The following is a 25,140-nucleotide window of genomic DNA, read 5'->3' on the forward strand; positions in this document are numbered from 1 at the left end:
TTGGAGACCAAGAGCCGCCTGCCACAGCAGAAGCTGGCTGTCGTCAGCCAGAACCCACAGCAAGTATAGGGAGGATCGTATGCTATTGCGTGAGAAGGCTCTAATACTCTCCTGGGTTTCCCTGGTGAACACTCTTTAAGACACAGCCAGATGCTTTTATAGTTCAAAAAAGCCTTGGTGTGTCCTTTAGAAAATGGGATATTTACTGACCTCACATTTATTCTCTAGTCCTATTACTACACGAGGCAGTAAGAAAAACTGTATTTCCAGTGGTAAAATTAGAGCACAGGGCTAGGTCATGTTCAGACAGAAAGAGGCTGAAACCACCCACTTCTATGAAAGATACAGAAACCTAGGCTCTACACAAGTTCTTTGGAATCTGCTCATTTTTATGTAAGCCTAAGAACTTTGGGAAAGTGGTGGGGTAGGTAGATCTCATTACTTCAGAGGTGAGGATCCTGCCATTAAGTATCTGGCTCAAGACAGCCCAGTCAGCCAGCAGTAAAACCATCAGAAGCCTGGTCTCTGTTCTCCCAAATCTGTTTGTCCAGATGGCTTCTTCCTTTAGTCCAGCCATGGACAAGTCTCTGCCAGGCGTGGAAGGACAAGTCTCGCCGAATTGTCCAGGGCTATACCACCACAGGACAATGTCTGCATGTTCAGAGCAAAAAAGGGTTCAAAGGTACAGAGTTTCAACAAGGTGAGAAAGAACATGAGAAATAGAATCCTTCTACTAGGAAACCGCTTTTTGATGTTTCGGTGACTCTGTTTTTGTGCTAGTAAAATGTTTTTCCTCTTTTAACATTAAAAATTTTACTCATAGGTATTGCTATTTCCCCTATTTTTAATTGTTAGAATCCTAGAAAAATGAGGACTAATATACTAAAGTCACAAAAAAACTCTGTGGTATTATTATTCTTGGCTTTTATCTTTTAAATTTTCAAATAATACCTTAGTCTCTATTAGTATAAATAATTTTTAAAAATCAAGTTCTCTTTCAAAGTTTACTTGGTAACACTGGAAATGATTTAGCCTTTTACAAAAACAGGATTTATGCACTTTGATATAATCAGTGACACGTTGACCCTATTAAAAAAATTAAGTCCAGTTTCTTTTTTAATTAAAAAAAACATTTTACTTAATTGCTTAAATAAAAAATAACATTAAAATAATTCTACATATAGTTACAAAGGATGGTACAGCTTGAAAAAGTCTCTTGTAACTTTGAAAAAATGAACATGATATATCCATAATGTTCTAAGAATATGAAATTTTAAAAACTAAAGACTTCTAATTCTTGGTAAAGCCAGAATTAAAAGTCCTCTACATGAACATATTCATTTTAGTCAACCACTTTTATGGACTGAATGCTTGTGAGAGACTGGGTGTGAGTTGATCTGGTTCCAAGAGACCTGGAAGCTGAGGTACTACCTTCAGGATGAATGGTCCGCGGATATTTTGCTGCAGTAGCTTGAGGAATGGTTTGCTGAAAAGCAAAAATATACTTTAAACAATTCTATAAAATTATACATAATAAATATTATTTCAATATTATTTCATTATCTACAGTTTAACCCAACAAACATTAGTACATGTAGATTCCTATTAGGGTCTTCCATTTAGAAAAGTCATCTTTAAAATACTTGACGTAAAATTATACATATCATATCAAAACATTCACTGTGCATTTCAAAAGCTCTATGATACAGCTTTTGCTTAGGAAATGGACAAAACCTCTTGAAACAAAGATCCTCATGTCAGATTCCATTTAATTAGAGTTCCTCTTTAAAGAAATAAAAAATAAGCTCCTTTCTTGAAGTATTTTATATAAATGTTTCTTTGTACATAAATAACTGGATAACCGCTACAAATGGAAGAGATTTTTGCAAATGGTATGAAATTTTAGTTGCTAACCACCTGATCTGACCATAAAAAAAGAGCTATTTCTCCTTAGGGATGATAGGCAAGAGAACTGCAGAAACAGACCATGGCACCACTGGCATCGTGTCTACAAAACATAGCACAGAACCAAGTAGCCTTGCTGCTGCTGCTGCTGCGTCGCTTCAGTCGTGTCCGACTCTGTGCGACCCCATTAGATGGCAGCCCATCAGGTCCCACCATCCCTGGGATTCTCCAGGCAAGAACACTGGAGTGGGTTGCCATTTCCTTCTCCAGTGCATAAAAGTGAAAAGTGAAAGTAAAGTTGCTCAGTTGTGTCCGACTCTTCGCGACCCCATGGACTGCAGCCCACCAGGCTCCTCCATCCATGGGATTTTCCAGGCAAGAGTACTAGAGTGGGGTGCCATTGCCTTCTCTCCAAGTAGCCTTAGGGGTAAGCAATTATCCAGCAGACGGAGCTCCAGTGTCAGAAGTCTGGAGAATGGTTTATTAGTAAGTAACTGTTTCTAATAGTTCTAGTTCTTGGGATCCTGGAATAAAATGAAAAATAGTACAGAGGACTGCCACTGTGCCTGTTACACAATCCAAAGCAGGTAATAATGGAAGCAGTTTATGGCTATTTAATTCATGGCCAATTACTGAAGAGTCATTGGACATACTAAATAAACAAAAGGCAGTTAGATAAATATCAAACAGGGGTTTTAAGTCTTTATAGTTTCTTGGTTCTTTTTCTGTAAAGTATCACTCCAATCAGTACAAAACCACAGTTTGTCGGAATTAAAAATAAACACATGTGCTCTCTTTACATCTTATCTTACAAATGGACAGTCTCTCTCCCCCATTTCTATATAAATATCCTATGTGCTGATCAAAACAGAAATGAGTTCATTTCCTCTCATCTTTGATAACTAAGCTCACATTTTCAAAAATACGTAGAGAACTCATCTAAGGACTTTCAAAGTCTGTCCAACCTACAGAGGCTAAGATGATTCTCCACCCGCCACGTGTTCAGTCTGGACTCGGTACTTCCATCTCAGTCTGCAGCCTCACTGTCGAACTTTACCTGAGGCTAAATTTAAACAATCAATCCAGCTTCTTTTGACTTAATCATCTAGCAACAATCTAGTATCCACAAAAAAAAGCATTTACAATCATTCCTTGCATCTTTTTGACGTATTAAGTAGACAGGAATGTTTTTTAAGACTGCAAGTTTATATAGAGGGCATTCTCTGTTATAATAAAATCAATCTTTATTTCTCTTTAGGGATGTGTTCTCATAACTTTTAGAAATTAAACTTTTTGAGATAATTGTTGATTCATGTATGATTGTAAGAAATAACAGGAGATATCCCATGTGTCCTTCTCTAGTAATTTTTATTAAATTAAATTTGTTTATGGCTTTACAGTTTACAAAGTGCCTTTATGCATCTCATTTAATTTTCACAGTACCTCATTTAATCTTGCATCCTGACAGGTAACTCTAGGAGCTAAGTACTCTTATTGCTCCTGTTTTACACATCAAAAAAATGGAGGCTCTAATATTTTTTGATTTGTATATGATCACAAAGGAAGTAATTAGCTAAACTAAGGCATTAACTCAGGTTTTCTCATTTATTTTTGCTTAAATTCCATGTACTTTTCTTTATATCCCATGAATTTATTGCAACCTGATTTTTTCCCCAAGTTAGAAATATGTTGACAATTGTATTTGAAAAAGTTGGAAGAAGACTTCCAAAAAAAAAAAAAGGAGCAAAAATTAAACACCATAAAAGTAGATAAGTTTTTCTTAGGGTAAAAAATATGCTATATGGATAGCAGTTAATGAGTAAACAGTTTTTGTCTTTTTAAAAAAATTATTGAGAAATCATTTATGTATTTTACCCTTTTGGCCATCAACTCCCTGGATTACTTTTTGTATTTGATAATTTTTATACTATCCCGGATGAGCCCCTACCCTCATTCCCTAGTGGCTCAGATGGTAAACCATCTGCCCACAACGCTGGAGACCTGGGTTCGATTCCTGGGTCAGGAAGATGCTCTGGAGAAGGAATGGCAACCCACCCCAGTATCCTTGCCTGGAGAATCGCATGGACAGAGGAATCTGGGGGGCTACAGTCCACGGGACCGCAAAGAGTCGGACACGACCGAGTGACACACACACAGCACACAACTGACAAGAAACAAGTCTCTGAAATTCATCTCTTAAAATAGGAAAGGTACACATATAAAGCAGATGTGACCATTTAAGTATATAAAGACTGTGGTCGTAAAGGCACAACAAGTACCAGTTATCATGGATTTTGATCTTCTCCTCAACATGGCATTTAAGTGCTTATTAGTCTATCATCTCTCAGGAAAAAGGTTTTGTGACCAAAAGTTATCAAAAGCAGACTCACCACTGTGACCGGATGATGTTTTTCCACAACAACGGAGCTCATGGGAGGAGAAACTCCCATTATAGCCAAACTGCTACTGATTCTGTTTTTTGAAGCAAAATCACACCTCCCTGTGACCCGGGCCGTGATTGTTCTCCCAGCTTTCTGTTGCGCTGATGTCACCACCCTGGGCCCATACTGTAAAAGAAATATCTGGTTGGCAGAAAATCTATGGCAAAATCTACGGTACTTTTGCTTCTGTAACTTGAAAATACACAGGCGCTTAAAATAATTGTATATTCAACCAACTCTAACATGGGGAAAATTTTTTAAACAAGACAAAAAACCTAACATAAAACCAACCATTTCAAATACCCCTTTAACCTTGGTATTCCAGCTATTTTATAGGATTTTAGGAACTTCTAAAGCTTTATTTTGAAACAGCTACAGATTCATGGGAAGCGGCAAAGAGTGCACGAGAGGCCCCACGTGTGCAGCACCCAGCCTCCTCCAACGACTGCACCTTAGACAATTACTGCATACTTAGAGCAGCAAAGCCGGCAAGTCAGCACTGGCACGGATGCCACTTTATCACATGTGGACTTCCGTAACTATCACTGCAATCAAGATACACAGCTGTTCCATCACCACAAGGCTCTCCCTCACACTGTCCTTTCTTTAGAGTCATATCCGTCTCCCTTCCCAAACAATCCCTATTCTTCAGAACCACTAATCTGTTTAATGAACGACCCTTATGGATAAATTACCAGTACACATATGCTTTTCTGTCTTCCCCTTTTCCTTATGGCATTGTTAATATAATTTTTCTTCACAAATAGGTTTTTCTTTTTTGGTGGTGGTGGGGGGGGGTGTCGCACTATGTGGCTTGTGGGATCTTAGTTACCCGACCAACGATGGAACCCAGTCCCTCAGCAGTGAAAGCACGGAATCCTAACCACTGGACCTTCCTTTTCCTTTGAGAGCTATTTGCAGTGTATTGCAAAAAAATGGGATGATCATATCAAAAGGTAATGCCAGGTTTTACAGCTTTTGTTGCTTACAGTTGGACAATACTCCAGCTGGGCAAAAATTAAAAGGAGTAAGAAAAAAGGGAAATGGCATATTTAGACAACTCTAATATTTGTATTTAGTATCTGACATGGAAACAATGCAGATTATTGCTCAAGAGTACAGGGCTCTGAAGCCAGATTTTCAAACTCTGAATTCAAACTGCATTAGTAACTGTGTCCACTGGCAAGTTATTCTCCCTAGCCCTCAGCCTCCTCATTTATGAAACAGGGAGAGCAGCCCCAGCTGACTAATGCTAGCCTTTCACTTTCCGTTCAGATGAAGAGTGAAGAGAAACCTTACTGAACAGCTTAAAAATCTAATTCCAACTCTTCCAATTATTTCAACTGGAGTTATAAAAAGTCAAGTGCCATCTACTGTTCCACTTTGTGAACTACAATAGTACATTTGCTAAACAGCACACGTTCAGTACACGTGCTGTCAAAGCGAGCACATATATTTTTTGAAAATTATTTTCATCATGAAATTATGATATTTTAACACACTGATGATGTCTGCAGAAATGAAATAATTTTACAGATGAAAACGTTCTTTCACTAGAACAGTATACCTCCCTTCCTCAGTTATTTGTCTCCTGATACTCTGCAGTTTACTTTCTATACACACCTCCTTCAGGTCCTGGAAATATTGAGGAAGACTAGAAAACGTTTTGGAAGGAAAGGAAGTTTCTGTGATTCAAATGAAGAGAAAGACAGCCGGTCCTGAATCACAAATCTCTCTTCTTTTCCTGTGTCCAGCAACAATGGTTTCATGTAAGGAAAGTAACCCAAGTAGTGTATTTGTTCCTGCTTTTGTCATTATGGTTCTTTCCAAAAGCAAGAAGACATATTTGAGGTAAATCTGAGTATTTAATTTAGAGGATGAGATGGTTGGATGGCATCACTGACTTGATGGACATGAGTTTGAGTAAGCTCCAGGAGTTGGTGATGGACAGGGAGGCCTGGTGTGCTGCAGTCCATGGGGTCTCAGAGTCGGACATGACTGAGCGACTGAACTGAGTATTTAATTAAATAGAAAAGGAAGAAAACTAGCATGATACCTACAGATTAGTTTGTCATTCTCCTTTCTCTCTAAAGGCTGTACTTACGTCAATGAAATGGAATGTGTGACTGTTCTAAAGGAGAATGTAGTTGGAGGGATGGGGGAAGAAAAAGGCCTATCTAATATTGTGTTTTTTAGGTTTCAAAGACTTCAAAATTGTCTCAGGTAACCAAACTGTTTCAAAAAGTAATAAAAAAGGGTGGTAAACAGACTCATTCATTGGGTTCTTCCTACACACATTCAGATTCAGATACAAACCCAGATGTACAAATGTACGTGTAGTCATATTTTAGAAGGGAATTTTGAAAAATCGAGCTCTCTGTGTTATCTGGATATGCATATGAATGACAAACCACCATGTTTATTTAAATGAGATCATTAGTATAGGATCTCACTTCAAAATGTGTAATCATGAGAAATAAACACAGCTGAACACATGGCAGTAGAACTGTCGTATCTTTCTAAATCAAAACTCCCCGACACATTCAAATTTCTTTTAAGTCATATTTTTTTTAAGCCTCTTTGAATGAGGAGCAAAAATACGTTGAGATTTGCAAAAATAGATTTTAAAAATTTCCCCCTAAAGTTAGTAGCTTTCCAAAGGCAGAAATTCAAGTCAGCAGGAATACTTCAGATGACTAATCGTCCAGTTGACTCAATATGTTCCCTTAGCTACAGAGAGCTGCCGAGCACTATGAGAGCACATCTCCAATCTAACTCTTTTAAAACCTAAAACCTACTCGGCCATCTTTCTTCCTTTCATGTAAGTGGTTAGGGTCAGGGAGGAGAGGGAGACAAGCAAATAAGAATCATCCCAGTGCCTTTATAGAAGGCTTTGTGCCAGATCCAAGCCAGAGTAGGGAAGAAGGGCATATGGTTATTTTTAAAAAGCCCTGCAGAGTTGAATTTGATAAACTTTGCCAGTATCCTTATGCCCTTTGAGAGACACTGAAGAATACAGGTTTCACAACAGGAGGCCAGGAAGTCAGAACCATGATATGCAGATAAATAGTTTGACTAATTGAACTTCAGGTAAATTCTCCCACAAATACTCCATCCTCCTTCAGTACTCTTCCCCCTCTATGCTGCTAAGTCGCTTCAGTCGTGTCCGACTCTGTGCGACCCCATAGACGGCAGCCCACCAGGCTCCCCTGTCCCTGGGATTCTCTAGGCAAGAATACTGGAGTGGGTTGCTGTTTCCTTCTCCAATGCATGAAAGTGAAAAGTGAAAGTGAAGTCGCTCAGTCGTGTCTGACTTGTAGCAACCCCATGGACTGCAGCCCACCAGGCTCCTCTGTCCATGGGATTTTCCAGGCAAGAGCACTGGAGTAGGGTGCCATTGCCTTCTCCTCCCCCTCTATGGACCCCTCTATTAGCAGCTAGTGACTTTAGGAAAAACAATTGCTATCTTCATTCCAATTATAAATGAAAACTTAAAACCTAATCAAATTAAGATGGAGTCACTACAGAGTAGCATTAGTATCTGCCATCCATGAAGAGGGAAGGCCTCCCTGGTAGCTCAGGCAGTAAAAAATCTCCCTGCAACGTGGGAGACCCACGTTTGATCCCTGGGTCCGGAAGATTCCCTGGAGGAGGGCATGGCTACCCACTCCAGTATTCTTGCCTGGAGAATCCCATGGACATAGGAGTCTGGTGGGCTACAGTCCATGGGAATCACAGAGTCGAACACAACTGAGTGACTAACACAGACAGTTGAACAGAAAATGTACAGAAGAGCCATTAGCCTCCTAGACCCTTGAAACTTTCTTTCCTTTAAAATTAAAACGTTCTTCATTTTTAATTATCACTCCTGTAATAGAATTGTCAGGTATTATTTTCACTATAAATTAATGTTTCAGTTAATTTGTATATTAAATATTTTCTGTGGATTGGCCTAAAGACCATCTAGATTTTTTTTTCTCCATGGCAAAATAGGTTCTGAGTTCAAAATATCCACTATACAAAGAAGTTTGGAACCCTCTTCCCAGCACAAGCACCTACATTACTGTACTGACCATTTCCTCCTGTGCAGCAGAAGCTGTAGCTATCAGCCCAGCGCCATGGGGGGCAGAGACCGAGACGTGGGCTGAGGAAGAGGAAGTGGCGCCGGCAGAGGTGACGGAAGCCGCCGAGGGAAAGGCAGCCGCGCAGGTGGCTCCGAGGGCCGCTGCTGGTGGGGACGGCGGCACTGCGCCCGCTGAGGGCACCGGAGCGGCTGAAGCATCCAAATGAGCAGAAGGAGGCTCTTTCCCTTGAACACCAGGCCCATACTCTTCCCTTTTATTGGTTGTGAAATCTGTTCCTAGAAACCACACATTAATTCCATTAACACGTTTCCAAGTTAAGATTACTTTTCTCTTCCCAACAAGGAAAATCCATCCTAGCTAAAATTTGGTCCCACAGAAATACAGAAATGTGTTATCACTGGATATGTCAATAGGGTTCAGTGAATACACTATGTCAGTGTTGACTGGTTAATGTCAGCATTAACCATTAAAGACTTCAGACCACTTTGACACATGACAGTTAATGAGTGATTTGCTTTTATGTGAAAAGAAAAAAAAAGTTAGGTACTCACCTGGGACCTTACAACCACTACAATAATATGGTCACACTGTGCCTAAGGATTTATGTTCTTTCCATTATTTCATACAACTACCCTGATAAATGGCCTGGTATTTAGATCTTTAGAATAATTTTCTGATAATCACCCTACCCTCTTCATTTACCATCTATCACTGCTATTCTAACAAGACCAATGAATTTTTTTTAAAATAAACTTTTTAGAGACATTTTAGGTTCACAACTAAACTGAATCAAAGTATGGAGTTCCCATATACTCCCTGTTCCCACATACCCACAACCTCCCCTACAATGGATATTATGCACACAGTGATACATTTGTTACAGTCGATTAACCAACATTGACACATCACTGTCACTCACAACTTGTGGTTTAAAAACCAATGTATTTTTAATTCTTGATTTTTTCAGCAAACAGTAATAGATCAGTTTGTAACACTAAAATCTTTACTTTTGATACTGTAGAAGAAATGAATTCTTGCAGGTAGATTATATGTCATGAATTAAGAGCATATTTGTACACAACTGATTTAGTGACACATATATAGTAACCTTTTCTCAGAACTGAAACTTAGTCTTGGATTAAAGAAATATAAAATGTCAGCTTCCAGAAGCTAGGATGAAGGGTCCTATTCTAGATTTTCCCCTCTCAGTATGAGGATTTGGTTAAAATTTCCATTTGAGACTGTATATGCACGCGTGCTTAGTCGCTCAGTCAAATCTGACTCTTTGTGACCCCATGAACTGTAGGCTGCCAGGCTCCTCAGTGCATGGATTCTCTAGGCAAGGATACTGGAGTGGGTAGCCATTCTCTTCTCCAGGGGATCTTCCTGACTCAGGAAATGAACCCAGATCTTATTCTTTACCATCTGAGACACCAGGGAAATCCATATATACCTGATATCAAACATCAGGTGAGGATTTCAATATTCAGTCACTGAGATGTTTCAGAATATTTGAATAGAGGGCATTGTGTAACCCTATGTTTAAATGGTTTTCTATGTTGTCCTCTTTCCATCTAGAAGTTTGGGCTACTATGTAAGTTCTTGTCTTGAGAATATCTTTATATAAAATTGAGCAACAGTTACTTCATTAACAAAGTTTAATGAGGATTATAATGCCTAGGTCCTTTGAAATAATTTGGAGAGACTAATTCAATATAAAAAGTTAAGACATGGGCATTATGTCAGCAAACTTAAGGGCATTATGTCAGCAAGCTAAACATTTTTTTCTTGTGCTTTTAACGTATCTCTTTACATGATCTGAGAGACGATTCAAGCCTTTAGAGAGAAAAGCTTCTTGGGATGAAGCTTTTCCTTATGGCAATGGTTTAATTGCAGATTCAAAAATCAGAAGGAAATTTCAGTGGATTAAGTGTATAGCTTCCATAAACACATTTCAAGAAATTACCATTGTAACTTGATAAGATACGATTTATTTTATGTAAACATCATTGCAAAGCAAGGAGTAGAAGCTCAGCTAGATTTATTACTGTGCACGAGAGTAAGTACCTATCTCAATTATTCTTTTTCTTTTCCAATATAAAGTTTGCTGAATGTACAAGAAGAGTTTATCACTTAGGGTATAGAATTTTTTAGGGGGTGGGGGGGGGCTCTGTGAGGCAATTACCTAGAAACAAAGATTGTCTTGGTTTGATCTGAAATGTAAAACTTGAAGCTATTCTTGAACTAACATGGAAAAATAAAATGGCTATTGTTTCAAAAAAATGATAGAACTATATTGTTGACAAGATATGAATTAAGTTTATTTTCTACAAACTGTTATTGATGAAGACATGGATAATATGTTCATGTTTCTGAAAAGTAATCTGCACATGGCGGGAGGGAATAATAAATATTATTTCCAACCAAAAAAATAAAAATAAATAAAAAGACTGCTTTTGCTTTGAAAACACACATACACACTGAGTTTTAACATGTTTTTCATAACGTGACTCTGATTGTCTACTTTTAGGCGGGCGGCAGACTTATCAGGTATGGAACCAGTATCGTAATTATTCTAACTGGACACATTTTTCAGCTAGAAAGTATTTTTATACTGTTCCTAAAACTACTTTAAAAATTGGCAGGAATCCTTTTAAAGGCCATTTGTATTGTCACAATTTGTCTACCTCACAGAAACTTCTCGGAGACGGCAATGGCACCCCACCCCAGTACTCTTGCCTGGAAAATCCCATGGACGGAGTAGCCTGGTAGGCTGCAGTCCATGGGTTGCTACGAGTCAGACACGACTGAGCGACTTCACTTTCACGTGTTGGAGAAGGAAATGGCAACCCACTCCAGTGTTCTTGCCTGGAGAATCCCAGGGACGGCGGAGCCTGGTGGGCTGCTGTCTATGGGGTCCCAGAGTCGGACACGAATGAAGCGACTCAGCAGCAGCAGCAGCAGCAGAAACTTCTATCTGAACTATAAGATTTATTAGGACACTGTACAATATGATGCACTGAGGATTATGGCTAGCAAATTATTGGAAGAAATTAAAAAAATTATAAAAAACAATTATCTTCAGGGGACCAGGAATAATTTTCTTTTCTCTTGAGAATTTTAAAAATTCTATTTTAATAGCTGTTATTAAAATGCCACAAGACTTAATTATCACAGAGCAAGCCCAGCATTAGATTACAATGAGCTTTTGCCTTTGGTAGCTTCATCAATACTAGAGTGTACTGCTGATGTGTGTCTTACTATTCCTGCCATCTTTTTCTTCCATTGTTATAATAAACAAAGCACACGGCCACGCAAAACCTCTCAGATTCCAGAACCTGGCATTAGCTACAGATGACAATAGACTTCAAGGCAACAGGAGCAAAATAAGTCACATTGTATAACGATCAAAATACACATCAGAAATCCTACTATGCATATTTGCCCGTAGGAGACACTGCTGTATTTGAATTTAAAAATTTAAGATGGCAAATATATTGAGGTGGTAAAACACTGTATCCTAAGTCAATTCACAACCTTAAGTAGGTTATGTTAAATAGACTTCTTGTAATCGAATGTAGCAAGTTCTAATGATTCTAAGTTCTCACTGCACTTGTGAAACCCAGTACATGTTTTTATAAGTAGATAGTTAACTTCTTCAATTTAATATATTCAACTTGCTAACAATTAAAACTGAAAGCAGATTCTTCAATCACTGGACATGGTACATTTGTTTCCAGCATTACTACTCAATTAAAAGACCACTTGTTGGAGAAATCAAGTACTCATTTGGGTATCAGCAAGATAAAGACTCAGTCTTGAGGGTCTATCTGAGTCTAAGGCTCTAACTTGCCAGGGGGCCACAGACCACGACTGCTTTAGAAAGAACACAACTTGCCTGAACTCACCACCATCCACAGCACACACATTTGAAATAAAAAATATTTGCTGGTGCTTTGAAATGAGGGCATAACAAGCACAGACAAGTTGTTCACAGGATTGAAATCATATTAACGATGTTACAAAATAAAATTGTGTCACTGATGAATAATCTGATTTTCAAGCAGGATTTAAAAATACTGCAAAAATGTTCACATATTTATATACATTAAGTTTATGAGGCCAACTTAAGACTGCAACAATTATATCATTACTAGCCTCTTACATGTTAAGTGTTTTTTGTCTTTTAAAGTGCTTGCAATTGTATTTCATTGCATTTTCACAAGAACCCGCTATAAAGCAGGTAATGAAGATTTATATTATCTTCTTTGTTCATAGAAGAAATTTTAGTTTTCTAAAACCCAGTGAGCAAAATAGGCCCCATTGTAAATTGGTGGCAAAGCTGTTCTATGTCATGAGGATGATAAGAATCATTCAGATCTGAGCCAATACATGGACTTTTCTTGACAAAGCATTATTTTAGTTGACTTCTACAGATAGGCCTATATTTGTATTTGTTGAAATGAGTTTTAGTTGAGGCCTCTCTTACACTGGAAGACAAGCAAAAACGGGGAACCATGAATAGACAAGAAATATTTAATCAACAAAACAGTTCAAGGCATTTGGCTACTTAGGGAAAAAACAGAAATTTTATACTTAAAGGCATTACCATTATAGTTAAAAGAGCTTTAAAATAATGTTATATATTCAAAGCATTATTACAGCACTGAGCCTAAATATTAACAGTTTACTGGATCAGATATAAGATACTGTAAGTAACCATGACAGAGAGAATTTTCATGGCAGATTTAAAACTGGATATAACATTATGATATTTAAAATAGTGTTTAGATAAGATACTGGATAAGAAAATTAGTGCTGCAGACCACACCAATCACTGAAATCTCCTCAAATCCTTTTTGAAAGTAGGCAGAGAATCTTAAATAAAACACTAACCTGTATCACCTCTGTTCTGAAATATCGTCATGGCCTCAAGATTTAACGCACACACACCCCTCATGAAAGCTTTCTTCATGGAATCTTCAAAGTGCTCTTTTTCATGCTGCATCCTTTGGATCTCAGCTTTTGCATTTTCCAAAGCTCCAGTTAACTAAAATCAGGAGAATTTTTAAAGAGAAGAAAAAAAACTGAGCTACAAGGAAGAATATCATTTATTGTTTTAAAAAAGAGACTTCTTATACTGTGAAGTTATTTTCGTATGAAATACTAAAATCACTTTAGCATACTTCTTCCACTGAGTCTCAAATTATTTTAAAAGATGCATTTTACCTCCAGTGTCTCCATCAACACAACATTTTCATTCCTAACTATAAGGTCAAGGTTTAAACAAAGGGAATTTCATACTGGCTTCAATCAGGACTGGTGTATTCTAATTATACAAAAGGCTGTTATTTCTTACCATATACTTTTATGTTGGATAGTAAAATATCCTGCCAGCAACAGTACCTGATTTCTTTTCTTTTTTTTTTAGCTAAGTGTTATCTACAGAATTTAAAGTGCAAAGTGGCATTAGGTACAACACCTACCCACAGACCAAATCTAAAGGGACTACGTTTTTTTGCATGTCACTGTCAATCACAGAATGTTATTTGCATAATAAAACTTTTAAGAATTTAGTATTATAATGATGAAAAAAATTTTCCTTTTAATATTTGATTTCAAGAGGCCTACTGCATTCTTCAATATGGTGCTTATTTTCATTTTGTGTCTCAAATGTTTTCACTTGGAAACAATGTTATATTATTGTTATAAGTCTAAATAACTTCAATTTATATATAACTGCTTTATCAAACTTATAAAAACACAGTTTATTTAAAATAACATAAGGATAAACTTTTTTTTTAACTAACTTATTTAATTGGAGGCTAATTACTTTACAATTGGAGAAGTAAATGGCAACCCACTCCGGTATTCTTGCCTGGAGAATCCCATGGATGCAGGAGCCTAGCAGGCTACAGTCCATGAGGTTGCAAAGAGTCAGACACGACTAAGCGACTTCACTTTCTACTTTACAATATTATGGCGGTTCCTGCCATATACTGACGTGGATCTGCCATGGGTGTAAACATTTTTGTTTTTAGTCTTCATTTTTAGCTAAATAAAGGCCAGAAGAAGCCTAATAAAGTACACTTTCTTAGAGAGGTAATGATCTGTGGGTGATTTACACTTCCAAGAGAAATGTACATACAAGAGATTTACACAGGTCTGGAGGTCAAAATTATAACTGGCTAAAAGAATAAAGTCTGTAAGTCTGACTCAGCGCTGCTCCTTCCCAACAGTCTATCTGAACCCACACCACAGTGAATGAAACTTGAGAAACAGGTTTCTTCGCCATTGAGTGATGGCTACTCAACTTTTTAATTTTTACTTAAAAAGGAGAAAATAAAGCAAAAAATGTCTACCAGAGCAACTTTGGCTTCATAGTCATTGGAAATCTGGACACAGACTTCTTCAGCTCTGGCTTGACAAGCTCGTTCCACCACCTCTTTCCACTGCTTCTGTACTACGGCCCGCCAGCCTCTCCAGACTTTCTTCAGTAAAGTTCGCTGAAAATACTGGTCAGCTAGTTTACTTTCATAAACCTGAGTGAAAGTAATATACAAACCCAAAACACAGTGGACTGGTAAATACACTGGCAGCAGCAATACAGAACATAGCCTGTGGGGTAAGCGGGGTGCCTGCGTTACCACTTCACAGCGCGTACTCACGCTCTTCTCATGTGCAGACGGGACGGGAGGTTAAGCGACATGCCCAGCCCACACAGGCAGAAAGTGCAGAGCCAGCCCTGCCTCATTCCAGAGTCTAAGCTCCTATCCATTACATCACGGCTTCATGCAACTCATCAAGGTAGGGGAGACACAAAACACCCGATGGAAGAAAATGAGTGACTTGCCCATGCTATCTTGGTTATGAATCTGATGACCTTCTGGCTGAGAACAGGACTAGGAGCTGGATGGCAGAAAGGGTGGCGGTGTGGCTCGAGACGGCCCTTTCTCTCCAGCTTGGCAGCCACCGTAAGCAGATGAGTTTACACACTCTGCCATCATATTTTACAGCAAACTTTTGCCATCATATTTTATAGCAAATTGATCCTAGCAGGAACACATGCTATTCTTCTATCAAAGAATTTAAAGTCTCCTGAAGAAGCATTTCCAATTTTCAATTTTCTTAAAAAAAATTTTTATTCAAAAAGTGATGGCAACTTAAACTCTTTCAACTAACATTTGAATATAATATATTACCATTATGTCACCCAATAAATAACCTTCCAAATAGGACTCAATTTTAAATAGCCCTTTTAAATATGGTTAATGTAGATTTAATCTACTGGGAAATAAAGGAAAGCACTAAGAAGCACTCTTAAAGGAGAAATCGTACTCCATGACAGTAACAGCCTTTTCCTTAAATATTACTCTCTTGGAACTAAATGCATAAAGATTACTCCATGACTCACATGATTATCATAAATAAAATACATCTATACGTATGTATCTCCATCCCCTACATTCTTGAGTCTTTGTCTTCTTGTGGGATACATATATACTTTCATACTTTTCTACTTCTGATACAATAATCTACTATTTTCAATTTATATTTACACTGATATACTTAATTAAAATAAATTAATTAAAATTTAATAAATTAATTAAAATTTAACATATTCACGCAATTAAAACAAAACATATTCAAGTTTAAATTATACATAAACTCAGAACAATTTTAAAAAATCTTTATGGACATGGATTTTTAAAATTCTTATTGAGGCAAATTACACAACAAACATTTATGCAACTTTATAATGTATAAATATAGTACTGCCTCTTTAAAGATGATAATTCAGGCATTTTAGAAGTAGAAACAATATAGGAAGCTTATGATATGCTAAAGATGATAAATTCATGTAATTAAATCTGAGGTCGAATTAGTTAAAGGGGTTCCATAACCAGGACATATGTAATTTAGGTACACTCTGTATTTAACCTACCATGAGGCAGAAAATGTGTATCAACAAGTCAACAAAATATAAGGAAGTATTTTTTCCCCAAACTGTACCAACATCAAGTTTAAAATAAGAGTAACATTAAATTAATTAATTTTGACTTATTAAAAAACAAGTCTTTCTCTGACTTGAACAAGAGTTCTAATACGTGATTCTAAATGCTTCTGAGTTCAGAAGTCTAATAAATATCAATCAGCTTTTGTTTTTCACACTTACATCCTGCCTTGATTTGACATGGTTGATTCGCCAGTGGAAGAATGTTCTCATCAACTCTATCCTTTCCTTTTGCTTGCCTATTGCATGAGACAAGCTAGAAATCACCTGTAAACAGCAACGAGTAAAATGACTTTTTCATATATCAAAAAATGCTAGAAAGAATACTTACGGATCATTACTGTATTCATCTAGGTAACCTCATTATCTTTAAAAAGACCAAAAAACTTCCCCATGTGAATACACTACTTATCAATGAATGAAGGGGAACAAAAGAGGAAAGAAATCTTCATTATGTGTATCCTAGTAATAATCAATAAAATGTTTAGGTGTATGAAAATTAATATGATCACTGGCATTTAATTCAAGAAAAACCATCATACATTGGAGAGTTTTGCTACGTATACAAAATGTTTTTATTCACTAGACTTGAGGGCAGAGACCAGTTTTAAAATATATTTCTAGTCCCTAAGTACCTTTAATAGCTTGGATTAGAAGTTCCTCAATAACTGTTTAATGATTTTCTGGATTCAACAAACTCATAAAAGTAAATAATTAATAGTTACATTTTGGTGTACTTTTTCGGCGATAGTATTCCTGTTCTCTTAAAAAAAAAAATCTATGAAGGCTTTTAAATCCTGAGACAATATTCTCTCTTATAAAGAACTGAACAACTGGGCCCATTAAAAGAGATTTAGTAAATTAGGCATATTTGCTGAGAGATATTTATTCTGGTTCTTTAAATAATTTCCAAAAGTGGAAAAGGGCAGGCATTCTAAGATACTAGTAGTATTCTATTAAGCTGTGTAGTGGCACATAGCTGTTCACTTTGTTTTCAAAAACTAGATATGCATGTATACTCTTTTTGTGTGATACACTTTGAAACAAAAAAATTTAACAAAATATTTTAAAACTGTCAAGGACAGGGTTTTGAGGGTAATATAGAAAATGACTGACATTAGTATCATTGTTTCAAAAAAGCAAGCAAGTTATGTAAAATGACTGATTCTACACTGCATCCTATGACACTCTCAAAAAATGTATTTAAAAAATAACCACAGTCTTATCTAGTTCACTAGAACAGTGAGGGCTGCATCTGCAGACAAGTAGCTGAGCTGTCTGCTGTTCTCCAAAAGCCACCGTCCTCCTAGGGGAGCTGTAGGTTTGCTGCCCATCTGCTTTGTTCAAGGTGCTGTTGGGAAGCCCCAGATTAGCACAGACTTGAACCCTACTCAGTGTTCTTGCCTGGAGAATCCCAGGGACGGCGGAGCCTGGTGGGCTGCCATCTATGGGGTCGCACAGCGTCGGACACGACTGAAGCGACTTAGCAGCAGCAGCAGCAGAACCCTACTCTCAAGTTCTTTAAGAGGCTAACAGAAAGCAAAACACACAGCGCTCTTGTGCTTATCAACATAATGAAGAAAGGACTTCATGAATGAATAAAGAAATATCACAGATGGAACGTGGGATATCTATACCCCTCTAAAAGGATGGTGGGTAATGCTGGGTCCCTGACATTCTCTTTAGGGCAGTTAGGAAGAAAAGATGGGGAAGAAAAAAATAGTGTTCCCACACTCAATATAGCACTCTTTGAGCACACTGAATGTGGTGGCCAAGATAAAATGACATGATCCTAGCACATTTAATATGAAGAATAAATCTTATTTTTATGTATCTACTTTTCTACTAGTTTCTGAAGTGATCTTCCCTTTGTATCTTGTACAATCTAAACACTCAGTTCCTGGCATTTATTACCTAACAAGACATTTACTGACTCTCACTTAAAAAGCAGTATGAAAAAGAAGACCTCATCTTTTCTTCCAATGGAGACCTCATAGGTTTTCTGCAGCTCCTTCAAGCTGTTGATCTGGCTGTACAGTTGTTTTAAATCTGCTGCATGTTTCTCTCTCTCTTTTTTCATTTCCATTCGGTGCCAGTCAATAAAATTCAGTCTCCATTTACTTAGTTCAGATATGATGTTTGTCTGAAAAATAAATATGCTGACAATTAAGTAGTTTGCTCCTTAATGCTCCTCATAAAATGACACTGAAATTAGGAAAAAAGTTAAAAAACTCAAAACAAGCATTCAACATAAGAGCTATTAAAAAAAAATCCACTAATGAAAACGTTTGCATGTTCAACAAGCCACAGCTCTTCTTAGTTCACACACCATACTAAGTACATACTTTTTTCTCCCATTTTAAGTTACTTTTATGAAATCTTGGATGGCATCACTGACTCAATGGACATGAGTTTGGGTAAACTCCGGGAGTTGGTGATGGACAGGGAGGCCTGGCGTGCTGCGGCCCATGGGGTCGCAAAGAGTTGGACACGACTGAGCGACTGAACTCAACTGTCATTAAAATTTTTTAGGTCTCATTCATTAATAACTAGGACAAATAAAGTCAAGGACTTAAATATCCATATTTAGGTGAATGAGAGAAAAAGGAAATGCAGGACCATGGCTGAGGTCAAGCCACTGGACTGGGATGGTATTTAGACAGAGATGAACAGTGGAGACCATCAGAGTTGATGTTTTCTTCCTGCAAATCATTCATCACAATGGGCACCTTACAATGAATTGCTAAGACTGATCGCTTTTTACCCTACTGACTGGCATAAGTAAAAAGACCAAATAATCATGTTATCAAAAAACAGTAGGGATAACAGTAGGGTTAACTGAACATGTGACAGTCTTGAAATGGTTGGTGGTGTACTACCTCAGTGGACTTACACCATGGTTAGAAGCATGAAACCTGTTCCATGGAGAAAAATTATACCAAAATTTTACTTCTAGAATTTAAGGTTTCAAATATTGGAGAAAATATAGATGCCACAAAACTCTGATGATCATAATTTCTCCATGTATGTGAATACTCAGTTTAGTTTTCTCAAACTATGTTTCAGAAAAAACTGTCATTTTCTCCACTATATTTTAAGCTGCAGAAAAACTGCCATTTCTGGAATACTTTGTTTTACTTAGGGATTACTAACATCACCAAAATAAAAATAAGTTCTTATCAATTTATCAGTTATACCTTGTGGTTGCTGTAAGTGGCTATAAAATGAATATATGTTGCTAAGATTGGGTCTTGTGCTTCATATAAAACGAGACAATTCCATTAGTCATAGGTATGACGTGGGAAAGGTTCAACAAGTGTCTCTCTCAGTCACACATAGGCTGAGCCATTCAAAATATTGGAGAAGTTCAGGGGAATATGCAGAGCTGTTCCAGCAACTATTTAAAACTGTGCTATTCCAAGTATGGCTTCTGAACTGTCACCCGGGAGCTTGTTAGGCAGTGCTCCATCTTGAACCAGGACTGACTAAGAAGTTGCAGTTTATCAGAATCCCCAGGTGACTCATATGGACAGTAACGACTGAGAAGCACAGATTTACAACACTGGACTGACCTTTGGCAGCTACAGTTTGTTACGTTTTGAACTTTTTAATTCAAAGAAATGAAGAATAAACAGTGGTCTCGAGCAAAACTGCTACATTACATATTAAACAACTGTAATACCTTAAGACCTGAACTCCAGAGATCAAGCACATTTTCCATCTTTTGAAGGTTTTCATCAGAAATAAGAAAATCGGTCACAATTATTTCATGGGCATCGACAGGACTGGAATTAGACCCTGGTGAGGAAGAGTCAACTAAAAGATTTGAGCTGAAAAAATCCATGACCGGGTGAGGCGGCTTCCTTGGGGATGCTGCTGCTGGTGAAGAAAAGGAAAGTTGGAGTAATCTAATCTGCGTTCTAATCCAGCAGTTTTAAGAAAAAACGCCACACATTATAATGCATTAAATCTGTCTTAAGTGTACTGTGCATCTTATATAATTATTTTTAAAAGTACTGCTTAACAAATTATCCATAGTAGCATTTAAAAATCCTTGCAGTAAGTAATATGCTGAAATTATTCCCCTCACTACCTGGATAATATTCACCAAAGCACAAAATGTTGTATATTAACAAAAACAAGCTAAGGAAAAGTCATACCATCTGTCTTTGAATGACTTGAAGTATTTAAATCACATCCTTTTCCAACTTCCATCCTTGTTTCTCTCACTGCAGGGCTATTTCCTGATGAAAAGAAAGAGGTTTTTCTTTTAATTAAACCTAATCAGTCTTATATAAAATACCTAATCACACATACCTAATAGAAGAAGGTAGCTGTGCGTAAGTAAGATTTTAGAACAAGGAAAATACAGTAGGTTAGGGACAGGAACACTAAGACAAAGAATAAGAAGGAAGGAAAAACTGTGAGACTTAAAAAAGTCTTATTGCATCATTAATAAGTTTAATTCACCCAACAAATATGGATGAAAAAGAATTCAGTTTACTAGTGGCATTCAGTTCATACTGATATAGTGTAAGTGTCATGTCCTACAACACTGGACATTTCTAGGGTCTGCTGCTTTTCACTAGCTCTACTAAAACCTAAGTGACACTGGTTCCCTCCAAATAGGGACTTCTTCACTTCTACCTCAGAAACCTTTAGTCAATACATGGCAAAAAGGAAACTGGAAAAGAACCTCACAAGGATGGCTTTGTCAGACGCTTAGATACTTTGCCAGCTTCAACACAACCTTCTTTACACCAAGCAATGGCAATACCAAGAGTAAAGAGAATGGGGTGATAAATTTACAAAGTTCACTCTAACTAAGTCTATGTATGAATAAGAATGTCTAAATTCACTGAATTTATGCATTTTGATCTCAAATACTTTTTGGAAAGGGCAGAGCAAATACAAATACTATCATTGTTGCTCAGTCACTCAGTCCCATCCAACTCTTTGCAACCTCATGGACTGCAGCACACCAGGCTTCCCTGTCCTTCACCATCTCCCAGAGCGTGCTGAAACTCATGTTCATTGAGTCAGTGATGCCATCCAACCATCTCATCCTCTGTCATCCCCTTTCCTCCTGCCTTCAATCTTTCTCAGCATCAGGGTCTTTTCTAATGAGTCGGCTCTTCACATCAGGTGGCCAAAGTACTGGAGCTTCAGTTTTGGCATCAGTCCTTCTAATGAATATTCAGGATTGATTTCTTTTAGGATTGACTGGTTTGGTCTCCTTGGAAGTCCAAGGGACTCTCAAGAGTCTTCTCCAACACCACAGTAAAAAGCATCAATTCTTTGGCATTCAGCTTTCTTTACAGTCCAACTCTTACATCCATCATGACTACTGGAAAAACCATAGCTTTGACTATATTGTAGATGCTAGAAAAGACCAGCATTCTTAGGTCCCAAAGACTCTGTGTATGTGCATGTGGACTCAGTTATGTCTGACTCTTTGCAAGCCCATGCACTGCAGCCTGCAAGGGTCCTCTGTCCGTGGGATTTTTCAAGCAAGAATATGGGAGTGGGTTGTCATTCCCACCTCCAGGGGATTTCCCGACCCAGGGATTGAACTCATGTCTCCTGCATGGGCAGGCGAATTCTTTTGCCACTGAGCCACCTGGAAAGCCCCAAGTGATTGCTGTAGGAGAGTATTTGGGTTTGGGTTTGCTCAGTAGAAAATGCACGTAATTAAAACACGGTCAAGATCACTCATAGAGAATGAATAAATCCAAGGGTCATATCTCTTGAAGACCAACAAAATTTGGGCAGAAACTGTTCAGTGCTAGTATGTTTCAGTGTTAGAAGAAATACATGTTTTGAGGTTCTGGTCCTGTTCGTTGATCTTGTGCTGTAGGATGAGAAGCAATGAGACTCCACGACTACGGAGGGAGAGGAATGGCAGACAGCAGGGCTGTGGCCCCCGAGGCGCCCGAGAGCCTGTGGCTGAGCTGGCTGTGCTGTGCGCTTGGAGGAGGGTCTTTGGGGTTTACCTACTGCTAATAACTGATCATTATCAGGGCCGATTCAGGAGGGTAGTCTGTGCCCCTTGAAAAACACTCATTTTGAGTGAGCTGTTTGGGATCTTGTATTGAATAAGGAACAGACAGTAAAAGGAGCTTCATCCTCCTTTCTCCACCTTTCACTCACTCATCTATCAACACACATCCTGGTTTGTATTAGTTCTCAGTTCTTTCAGTAACACAGTTCCCAAGTGGGTTCATCCTCGTGGTGACAATCCAGACAGTCCTCCAGGCCCAGATAAATGCTGCTGACAAAGTCCGATCACGTGGTCATGAACTTAAGGGGTTCTGCGGGCTATCTATGGACTATCTCCAGTTTGGGGGCTTGGGCATTTCATTTCCAGTGTTTCTCGGCATAAAACCATTGTATTGAAAGAGATGCAACACCCTACACTAAGAGACATGTAATTGCTACAGTGTTTGCTTTAATTTTATGATTTTTCATAAGACAGTCAAACGAAGTTCAAATAAAAATTCAACTGTCATGTAAGAGCCAAGAAAAACATATTAAAATGTAAACTCTCCCCCAGATGACAGACATATACTGTTGATTGAGAAGAAGCACTACAGAAGTATTTTCACTATCATAAATCAACAGAATTAAAAAGCTCAGTAAACATCTTAAATTAAGGGACATCTTGAAAAATATACATAACCTGAATTTTGAAGAATATCATCAATTATAGCAGGAATTTTAATATCTGGCACTGCTTCTGCCTTTGAATGAGACGGCTGTGAAACACCTGCTTCAATATTTGGAGTCACTATAGCGTAACGAAGCAGTTCTTCATACTCTTCCTATGAAAAGCCAGCAACAACAAAAATGCATTATACCCCTGTCACAATGGACATTCTGGTAAAGGAATGGTCACAAAGGTGTTTTCTACTCCAGTTTCCAAAACAGTATGCCCAAACAACAGAAAGAAATGTGTACTTGGGATTTATGTTTTTCATTCATCATTTACTTACTCTCTTGTAGTAAGTGAAATTTCTTAAAAACAAGCAAGAAATTCAACAAATAGACCTACCCCAATTTCTTCTGGTGATAATGCTTTAGCACCCATATGCTTTCAGCATGTCAATTTAAAGCAGTGACACAAAGATTACTGGGGCATTTTCCTGAAGCCTATCAGCAGCTACAACACACAAGAACCTTCTCTCAACTGGCAACTGCTTGCAGGGGAGAAAAAGACCCAGTCATGCCTGTTTGGAATTTAGTTCCATGATGCTGTTCCCAAAGACTCTACAGTGGGAGGGTCTAGGGATGAAAAGTAGTTTTGGCTCTTATCGCCTCCTGCCCCACCCAATTCTACAACCACCCTGAGTCTCTTTTCATATATAAGCATGGAAAGAGTCTAAGAGAAATACTGGTAGAGAAAGAATAATAAGGTGAAAAAGAGAACACGAATGCCAACCTGTTCAGTTCTACCTGCTGGCAACATCATGGCACATGAGAAAAGAGGATTAAAAAATGGCAGGTCACCAAGGGTAGGCACTACAGGAATATTCCTCAAGGTTAAAGCAAAAAGGAATTTCCTGATACAGATAGATAGATATTTGTTTAGCCAAGTCAAAAAAAATTCTCTCAGTACTGGAACTTAGTCTCTGTTCAAAAGGGGCTGGTCACTGAGGCCACATATATTCCTATTAAGGACTTCTAAGAGTCTTTTTTTTTAATTAATTTCTTTATTTTGGCTGCGTTGGGTCTTAGTTGTGGCATGCAGGATTTTTAGTTGCACATGCAGCTAGCTGAAGTCCCTCTAAGGGTCTTATGGCACGGACCTAGAGAACGTCTTTGCATTAGGAATTGGGGGAAGGTTTAAAAGCTATCAAGTGTCTTACTCTATTATTTAATATTAATTTTTCTCCATAAAAAGTTCAGATACAGAAAATTCCATTATCATCATTAGTCATAAGTGTCTTATTATTTGATTCACCATCAGGATGAAGAGTTAAGTGATGCTCCAAATTACCTCCTTGAAATGTCACAGTAACTACGTGCTGAATTGAATTAACAGAGATTGTCTACATCAAAGAAAGAGCCCCACCTTTAATAAGAACATTAGGATACAGTATGGGTGTTTGAAAATTAGTAACCCTTATTGTTTCCCTATGGGTTTCTGTGAGTAAGAATACTTAACTAAACACACCCAAGTATTTTGCTATCTTTAACTTTTTAGAATCTACTTCCTCTGGAGGCAGTAACAACTAGCCAGCCACATCAGCTCTGCTCAGTTAGCTTATTACCACAGGAATAAACTGTGCCTCAAGGAATGGAGGGGAAGGGACAGTCAATGACTTTAACTTGAGGCTTCCCTAGTTTGACCTCAGAAAAGGGAGAAAGATCCAAACACATATTTCTAAGTTCCCACAACAATCAGTATGAGTTAAAGGGAATGTAAATACGTATACATTAATAATGTTTAATATACATATATATTTTAACTGCCTTTAAGGGAAAAAATGGAAAAATTAGTCATTTAAACAATTATTTACATTTCATATATGCAGACACAGGCCAAATGGGTTATTTTTTAGTTTAGGATAAATATAAATAATATCATCTTCCTTTTTCGTACCTTTAAAAAAAATTGGAGTATAATTTATTTTTATGAATTTATTTATTTTTAATTGAAGGTTAATTGCTTTACAGTATTGTGTTGGTTTCTGCC

The 25,140-nt window shown here is 37.7% G+C and overlaps 1 protein-coding gene across 7 annotated transcripts in view; it reads right to left on the bottom strand.

Annotated features, from left to right (window-relative positions):
* Window positions 1–1,108: 1,108 nt before the first annotated feature.
* POC5 (POC5 centriolar protein) overlaps window positions 1,109–25,140 on the bottom strand; it is a 31,001-nt gene continuing 6,969 nt past the window's right edge. For 6 of the 7 annotated variants that reach the window (XM_005211204.4, XM_005211205.4, XM_059890499.1 and 3 more), the window contains 10 exons: window positions 23,125–23,266; window positions 20,606–20,689; window positions 20,128–20,324; window positions 18,412–18,588; window positions 16,608–16,712; window positions 14,794–14,973; window positions 13,328–13,481; window positions 8,420–8,706; window positions 4,296–4,472; window positions 1,109–1,486 (listed from right to left, as the gene is read on the bottom strand). In XM_005211204.4, the coding sequence (XP_005211261.1) occupies window positions 1,343–1,486; window positions 4,296–4,472; window positions 8,420–8,706; window positions 13,328–13,481; window positions 14,794–14,973; window positions 16,608–16,712; window positions 18,412–18,588; window positions 20,128–20,324; window positions 20,606–20,689; window positions 23,125–23,266 (1,647 nt within the window). In that variant the 3' untranslated portion in view covers window positions 1,109–1,342. 7 annotated transcript variants of the gene reach the window in all.

Source organism: Bos taurus, chromosome 10, assembly GCF_002263795.3.
Source record: "Bos taurus isolate L1 Dominette 01449 registration number 42190680 breed Hereford chromosome 10, ARS-UCD2.0, whole genome shotgun sequence".
NCBI classification, from domain to species: Eukaryota; Metazoa; Chordata; class Mammalia; order Artiodactyla; family Bovidae; genus Bos; species Bos taurus.